We start from the raw sequence: 9331 nt of genomic DNA, 5'->3' as shown, positions 1-9331 counted from the left end.
ACGGCAGCTAACTTATCAGCATTGGCATTTAACTCGCCCTTGAGTCCGTTGATCTCCATTTTCTTGGCGTTGAACTCGGCGTTCAAGCCGGCCATCTTCAGCTGCAGGTCGGCGTTCTCCGCCCTCACCCCTTGACTAAGTTCAAGTTCATCCTCCCTCGCCTTTAGCAGGAACTCCAGCTCACTGTTACGGGCAATAGCCCTCACGAGCTCCGCGTCCTTCTCCTCTAGCTCTGCCACCCTACGCTCCAATTGGGCCTCCCGCTGCTTAGCCCCTCGCGGAACACTTGGAACTCAAGATCCTGATAGAAGATGTCGGCCATTGCTCTATGCTTATCACGATACTGTTGATACTTCGTCGACATCTTCTTATAGAGCTCCGTCCTCTTTCGTTCACGACGATCCCTTTCCACCTACAGGACGAGGGTCTAAAAGGGGGGGGGGGGAGCAAAGTTAAACACCATTCCCGTACCAATCCCACAACACAAGTAAAAGTAAAAAGAATCTACTTGTAAGGCCATGCTGGCGACCTTCCGAGATAGCTCCACGTCATTCATCGCCCCGAGCATCTCGTTCTCAAGAGCGGCGCATAAAGGGGCGAGAGCCGACGCAACCTGCTCGCTATTCAGCAGCAAGTTGTAACCCTCCGAAATTATCACATGCCGGCCAGACCCGTTCGTCCTCACCTCCACGTGGGTGTGGCAACTCAAAAACTCATTAATGTCCTCGGGGGCGATGTCGGAACCTGACTCGTCCGCTTCCACATGAGGCCCCCCGACCTTGGATGACGTACCCCCTTCGGCGGAACGCACTGAACTAGCCTCAGGGATGACTCTCTCCTCGTGGGCTGATCTCCCCGACAAAATGGCGCCAGCCATAAACACGGGCACCGGGGCCGTCCGAGACGCTCTACGCCCATCAGCTTCAGTGGCCACCCCCTTTCCCAGCTCCAATCTTCTCCTTTTTCTCTCTAACGGCTCATCGCCATTAGAAGATTTGTCGGCAGGATGAGGGGCCGGTGCCGATAAGACAATGTCTCTCGTGGCTGCAGTGGCGGGCGTGGTCCCCTGCTGAAGAAGTAAAGGACGACCCTCCCGGACAGATGCACACAAAACGTCTTGAGAATCTATGGCAGCAGCAGGTCGTCTAAAAGCGGGGACTGGTGCCATTTTTCTAGAAGCTCCCCGACCTGTCGTCATAAATTATATTGTTAGACAGGATCACACGACCGCCAACGCTGTAAATCAAAAAGTCTACCTGAGGAAACCTTAGGGCCATAACGTTGTACGAAGGCAGTCCAAGTTCGAGTCTCCTCCGCATGGGGCAGCAGGCCAGCGACCCAGTTCCTAAGACCGGTAACGGGCTGGGGTGGGCGTGCCATAGCTTTAAAACAAGCAGTCATAAGCAATATTTGCGGAAGACGAAGAGTCTAATGAACCACAACACTTACGATTTTTATTCCACTTCTCTGGAAACCCAGCGGGGTTAGAAACCATGTGCTCAGTCTTGATGAAGAAATATTTGTGCCAATACTTACGGCTCTACCGGTCGTCTGTCCCAACCACCAACCCCTTTGTGCCGCGAAGCCTTAGGTGCACCATGGTGCCCCTATGGAAACCGGGTGAAAATAAATGCAAGAGGTGGTGCACGGAAACGTCTCCCCCGGCTAATTCCGCGTACTTAGCCAACAGAAGAAGAACCTTGAGCGTGTATGGCGTGAGTTGAGCCGGGCAAATATGATAGAATCTGCAGAACTCGTCCGCCAAAGGAAAAAGAGGAAGGGTGTAACCAATCGTAAAAGGGTACTAATAGAAAGCACAATACCCCGGTCTATGAACGTCAACATAATCCCCCTCCGCCAGAGCCATCTCTATATGAGCAGGGATACCATATTTTATGCGGAGAGCGTCAAGATGAGTTTGACCCGTCTCCGAGAGTACAGGACTTGGAGTGGGGGTGGGTTCTTGCTGAGTCACTCCGAGACGAGAGATGCCTCGGTAGTAACGCCTCCACTGTAAGAGGACTGTCGTCTTCCTCCACCTCCACTCCGCTATCGGAGAAAGGTACTGCACTCACCGGGACAATTTCAGGAACCTCCTCATTAGGGTGGCGGGACCTCGGCATGATTTTGTTTAAAGAAAGCAAGCCATACCAATGGAAAGAAAGAGAAGAAGACTTCCGATAGGGAATGAAAATGAGGAAAGGCGAAAACGGAAGAAGAGGACTAAAGAACTCTCAGGAATAGCTAAAGTTTTTGATGAAATTGAACCCTTCACCTATTTATAGGGTTGGATGGTGCCCGAATCGAGGCGGCAGATTTCAAATCAGCGCAGGAAACCAAGCGCCAAATCGTCAGTCTTTCTGCCTCGAAAACCCGCACAATGATGACACATGCGAGAGCTGACGTCACCCAGGGTGGCGTGTACATCTAAATTTCCCGCCAAATAAGGGCATTGTCTCTTATTGGTCGTGTCGTCACATTTCACCAAATTCAAATTTTTCCTAGGAGAGGCATAAGGTCCGCTCACCAATGATGCATTCCGATGCGACCTCGACGAGCGGAGGGACTAACTGTATGGGTCTAAATGTGACCACCCACGGTTTATAGCTAGGACGAAAGGCAACCGCAAACCCACGAGTCGGTATGAGGGAACATCCCAGAGGTTGAAGAGGGGACATCCGTACATTGTTGTTTAGTTTTATCATAGTGAACACCTCTTAATTCGTCGTCCCAACGAATTAGAGAAATCCCCTAGTATATAAGGGGGATTTTAGGACTTGTAATACAGAAGAAATATACAAAACTACTTTCTCTCTTTTTGAGAATCATGTTTTCTTCTCTGTCTCCTCTGTCTCTGAATATATCTCTATCATCTCTTTGTTATAATGATCCAAGAGTTTATTATCTTCGACTACGATTTACCCCTTCCATCTTTGATTGATTTGCTTAGAAAGAACTTTAATTCTTTTTAGTCAAACAACAGACTTTGTGAGATCATGTGTAGAACAGAATATAATAACATGCGAGTTCAATTTATATACATTCATTTTGTAAATACATTCTACACTTCAGATCACCCAACTTATTTGCTACAATAGATAAAATTAATATTGTTTGACCAAAAAGTGTTGTACCTTTCAGTTAAACCAATTAATGATAAAATAAAGAGTAAATCCTAGCCAAACATAATTTAACTTTAGATCTAGATATATTAGATACGAGAATCAAATGAGGCTGAGTTTATGTAATATTTCTTAGAATGATTAAAAGGCATCAAATATAAATGATAAGCTTACATCTTTGATATATTGTTGTGCATTTGTAAAAGCAAAGAAGATGAGGAAGGAATCTCGTTGATAACTATGAGATCTAGCTTTATTGATTCAACAATGGTGTTTACAAAGGTTTGTAACCCATAATCTAGACTTCTTGCTTTGTTACTCAGAGATCTCCTCCAAGTCTTCTGTTTGTTTTTCTCCTCCGGGATCCCCTTTCTTTCTGCTTTTCCTTATATATATATATATATATATATATATATATATATATATATATATATATATATATATATATATATATATATATATATATTGCTTATCTTTCCCTTTATCCAACGGTCTTTTACCAGCATACCCCTTCTTGACTATCTTTCTTTTTACTTGCTCAAGCATGCCCGCATATATTCCGTTGTGCAAGCCTTCTCGATGGCTCGGCCTCAGCAGTGGCCAAGACGCTCGCCGCCATTACGCCTTACGGGTGCGTCCACGGCTTGGTTGACCTCTCACCATTCCCTTTAATGGGGGGAGGGGGGGTAGGATGGGGTCGTCTCTTGGCGAGCTCGATGGGTAATCCACTTGTGGTTAGATTTTGACCCATACAAACATGTTAGTATAAAATTTACTACATTATCATTGTATATAAATTAAATCTCGTAACATAATAACGTGTATGCCTATTTAATCGCAATATGCTGACTACCAAATAATTAATCACAACAAAGAAAACTAATTTAATGCACGTACAACACTATTAACTCCGTCTCGCCTAAAAAGATTAATTAAAAATCCGATTTTGGGTCTGGACACCTATCAGACCAAATACTTGGCGTGAGTTGCAGTTTTCTCAAATTCCGCTACTGGTCAACTCTCTTCGTTCACTCCTCAAATCTCAATATCAGGAGAGAGAGGGAGAGAGAGAGAGAGGGCAAAGGAGAACAGGGGTGGAATGGGGGTAATAACAACGGCAGTGATAGCAATAGCAGGTGTAATTCTTGGTTGGATAACCATAGAGATGGCGTGCAAACCTTGTCTCGAAAAGGGCCGAGAAGCCATTGATCAAAACCTCAATCCCGACTATGACCCTGATGATGACATCCGGTCCCCTTTAAATGCAAACCCAACTGAACAGTCCGATTCAACTTCTGCTACTGCCATCAAAATTGTCTGATCATGTGTTAAGTATTCTCTTGCTGGGTTCTTCACTTTCCTAAATTCCTCCATTGTCCACTTACGAAATTTTAGTTTCTTGCTTGTTTTACTTTAGTTGTTATCTTCGCTTCTAAATTTGATAATTCATATTTCGATAATTTCTGGACTTCTGTCCATGAGAAAATTGTTTGTTTGGTTCTATTTTTCTGTATAATGATATGAGGAAATTATTTGTTGAAAAATGTAGTTATTGGCTTTGAAGTTGTTTGTTTCTTCAGATTGTTGACAATGTAATGATTTTGGGATCTTTTAGCTTTGCTTAACATAGCTATTTTGCTACGAAAATAAATTTCAAGGCTGTGCCTGTAACGATAAGTTCTGTGAAAGCACAATAATTAAATACGTAAGATATCAGAGACTGGAACTTGCAGAGAAATTATAATATCTCCGGTGAGAGGCCTACCTTTTTATTGGATAAATTAGAATTTTGAATCTATAGATTACCACCTCCTATTTGTGTTAAATTGTTCTTTCATTGTGTACGGCTACAAAATCAACTGTACAGAATGGGAGTCTCTCAAGTCATTTACAAGGAAATTTTTATGTCATGGACATTCTATGCGAGATAGCTGTAAACTTGAGGATTGTTCTTGTCTCGTTCCAGATACTCCCTATCTATTAGGCTTTCAATCCTTTCTTCAAGTCAGCTGGTTTTCCGGGGAGCATAAGCTGCATCACCAATATGTAACAGAAAAAAAATGAAGAAAAAGAACAGATCTATCCTTCCTGCCGCCTCATCCCATTTGCCAGATAAATCAATTGGATCTGGAGTTCATAATTTCAACATTTATAATAGTGGAAATCCTGAGAGAAGCAATAAAAAATTATGCAAGATCAATCAACTGATTTGGTCTTTTTGTTTCCCCTCTCAGTATAAGCATTATCCATTTTCACTACTTTGCAAGTCAAAGAGCAGTAGCCTTTTAGTGGTATAGGAGCCATTGGCCTATATAGAAGTTAAAGTACACTGTCCAGTCTCCACCCAAATGCTTTCTAATGAAATTTCATATTCTTTATTTCTGCTCCAAATACAAGGCTCAATGTTATATTACTATTATGCTTGTTGATAAATTATTTGCCTTCAAAAAACCATAGGGCGCTTTTGAGAACATGATATAGGTATAACTGGCAGTATGACAACTACAACATGATTTTGATTGTACTTAAATTCATTGAAAGCTTTATTTATTGTTAAGCCTGTCAATAAGGAACTTGAGACAGTTCTATTTTTACTCAGCTTGCCAATATCTTTTAGCATATGGCTACGAATGCAACACTGTTTAGATCGAAGGCAAGAAGACACCCATAGGGAAAACTGATAGGTTTTAAGTAAAAGGGTTTTTTTTGTTGAGTTCATGCATCTCCGGAGCTTGCACCAGATCCATTTCCCCAAAACATATGTGATACATTAAGGTAAGGAGTGATCTTACCTGCTGAAAGAGTTCAGTTATTAAAAGGGTATGACTCAGCACTTTTCTGGTCTGCATTATCCTAACAATAACAGCATCAACCTGCCGAAGTGGAGAAAGAAAACCGGATTACATCAACAGCAAAAAAGAACGATAAGTCTGAAATTTTCCCTTGATATCAAGAGCCAATGTTAGTAGAAAATATGTCAAGAAATCTGTCTCTTTTCCTGAGAATCTATGGCCTTAAAGAAACAGAAATGTTGCCTACCAACAGGAAATTTGAGCAGGAAAAAGAGACGCAAAAAGATATCAAGCAAAAACTCAACTAGTTAGTTATAAGCAAAGTTGTGAGGCAATCCAATTAAGAAAAGACAATTTTTTTATCAGTTAAAAATGATACAGAAAGTTCATTGGCTTTAGATTTTTGAGAAATCACCCAACATACAAGAGTACCGTTTCCTTCATCTGAATGGCATTTACCTACATACATGAATAGATTAGTAATATATTTTTTTTTTTTTGGTGAGAGGGGAAACTTTCGGGTGAGTACTCTGTGGTGATCACTTTGTGCGCACTGGGTAAACCACCCCCTATGTAATAACCTAGCCTTCAAACCACATAGGAGATGTAAACCGCACTAGGCAAGCCCTATGCGACAGGCTCTACCCAGAAGGCATTGAGGGGGGATTCGATCCAGGCCATCCATATGGATTACCACCCTCCAAACCAACTGGGCAACTCCAAAAGGTGATTAGTAATATTTATATGTAACACATTAAGATTATGGCCCTTATATCTAAACGAACCTCTTCAGAAGCACCAGTACAGTTTATGTGGGACAGGTATATAACCCAACAGTAACTTCACTTGTAACTTATACATGAAGTCATAGGAAAGGTCATAATTAGTCAATCAATTCAGCTAAAAAATGACGAAAAGCTATGTTGCTCGGACTATCCAAAAATTTTTCTCTGTGGATGACGGATCCTCCAAAAGTAGTGCATTTTTTAAGGATCTGACACGGATGCGGCATCATTTTAAAGAGTCCGCGCAACATAGATAAAAAGCAACACAATATCCGGTACCACTAATCATCATTCAGATTTATATTTTATATCCAACTAATTCAATCCCAGTACTAATCAGACTCTCATAACCCTAACATAAAAAAGAAACATCCCTAATCAGAACAAGAACAATAAAGGGAAATGTTTCAATCTCATAATAAAATTCAAATTTATACAAAACAGAACAACGTGAGACAACACAATAGCCCGATTTTTGAGAATACTACGTTTTTTAATGAGAAAATGAAACACAAAATGCAGATGCTGAGCCCGTTTGGATTGGCTTGTTTTAAGTGCTTTTAAGCTAAAATAGCTTTTAAGCCATTTTGTTGTGTTTGGAAAAAGTTAAAAAGTGCTTTTAAGCACTTGTTTTTAAGCTAAAATGACAAAAACAAGCCAAAAGCCAAAAGTTAGAATTCATAACTTATGGCTTAAAAGCTATTTTGGCTTAAAAGTCACTTGAAACAAGCCCATCCAAACGGGCTCACTATTACTACCAACTAGTATACTTACCCGCGCGATGCGCGGATTGTTTCAAACAAAAAAGAGCAGAGAGAGATATCAGAAACAGATGTATATTGCAGACTAAATTTATCGACTGCATTAAAAAGAAATTAAACCAAAAGACAAATAGGTGAATTCTATCAGGATGTCTCTATAAATTTGTTGCTAGGGACCACCAATCTCCAAGAGGTGTTACAAGATACTTGATAAATGATACATCAATACTTGGTTTTAAAAGGATTAGTCCACATGAAAATGCATAAATTTTTGACTTCAAGTACAAACATAAAGGACATTACATTTGGTTCAAATCTTATTCCAGCTCCAGTCACAAACGAAGGTTAATCTGGGAGCACCAACGTGCACAAAATTCTATTTTAAGTAGCTCCAACAGAAACCACATAGTGATTTTAATCTTGATCACCTCCCATCCTTCAAAGTAGGCCCACACGCAGCAAATAGAACCTGTGCAATAGCAAATATGATTGTTAAGAGATGGCATGGAAAAATCATCCCTCGAGATATATTCAAGTCCAGAATAGGACACTACAATTTTCTTAAGAAATCAAGTAATAATCAACAAAAATATTGTACCTCTAATCAATGGTTTAACGCAAAAATAAAAATACCAATACTAAAGAGATAAGTTTGATTAGATTTTTATTTAATTTTGGCTATTTACATTTTTTCCAAAACGAATACATTTACTTTTTATGATAACTCACATTTTACCTAAAGTCTATATTGTCAATCAATAAGAGCATAGTCTAAATATTAAATGATCAGTGCTACGTAAACGTTTCAATAACCAAAGTCTTCTGAATATCTCATCCAATTTGAGGAATATCTTGCTCTTTTTTCTCGTCGAGAGAAAGAAACTCACAGGCGTCAATCACTAAATCATCATTGAATCCGACAATATTTTATCATGCCAAACACCTCGTCCAAGCACACGCGTTGGCTGCTCTCTATCAAAGCATCCGCAATCCTCCCGATATTTGCAGCAATGACACTCATCATATCGACTAAAGTATTGTCCTTGCACCTCCTCTTTGTGGGCTGCTTTGAACGCGACGATGAAGAAGGCGTTGCTCTGAGATAAATCTTATATATTGCCATCACATGTATTGTCCATGCTGGTTTAAGATCCATTTGAAGAATTGGTGTCAAAGATGACATGCAACTTATCAATGTTCTCGATGTGTTTTCCCTTCATGAATTTGACATCAATATTTGGCTAAGAAGCACATAAAAAGTACAATGTTTAGGTTTTGCTAATATAATGACAATAATAAACCGTAGACAAACTTCCATTAGTGAGCATCTTTTCAGGCACGAATTTATACTCGTAAAAAAAAGTAGTTATTTTTTGATTTGTTGAAGCAAAACAACACTCCAAATACAATCTGATTCTCTAAACTAAAGTCATCACATTGAGCTCCTACAGATAAAAATAACATCAACTCACATTTGAATCCTTTACAATAACATAGCTAATAGATCTCTAGTCATTGTAACATATTCAAGGTCTATAATATTATAAGGCAAGCCGAAAAGGGAAAAAAGAGAGGAATGACAATAAGGTAAAGATGCAACGACTGATGGTTTGATGAAATGTTTGATTATTTGAAAAAAATGTTTTTGTGACGACCCAAAGGGTTATCACCTGTTTTTCCTTTCATTCCGTGCTTCCGAGACCTTGAAAACCTTATTTTTTTTTTACTTGCCTCGATTTGCGTTCGCAGTCCGGGCGCGTAGCCGGAAAGCTTAAATATGAATTCTGTGTAAAAAAAAATTGATGAATGTTGATATTAATATGATTAAAGTTGACTTTGGCCAATATTTAAAGTAAACGGACCCGGACCCG

General features: G+C 40.1%; 1 protein-coding gene across 1 annotated transcript; it reads left to right on the top strand.

The window, feature by feature from the left end:
• The first annotated feature begins 4054 nt into the window (after nucleotides 1-4054).
• LOC109209881 lies at nucleotides 4055-4751 on the top strand. The gene has a single exon (XM_019373239.1). The coding sequence runs from the start codon at nucleotides 4222-4224 to the stop codon at nucleotides 4441-4443; it is 222 nt and encodes a 73-aa protein (XP_019228784.1). The 5' UTR covers nucleotides 4055-4221; the 3' UTR covers nucleotides 4444-4751.
• The last annotated feature ends 4580 nt before the right edge of the window (nucleotides 4752-9331 follow it).

Source organism: Nicotiana attenuata, unplaced genomic scaffold (genome assembly GCF_001879085.1).
Source record: "Nicotiana attenuata strain UT unplaced genomic scaffold, NIATTr2, whole genome shotgun sequence".
NCBI lineage: Eukaryota > Viridiplantae > Streptophyta > Magnoliopsida > Solanales > Solanaceae > Nicotiana > Nicotiana attenuata.
This window is presented reverse-complemented; position numbering and strand designations above follow the sequence as displayed.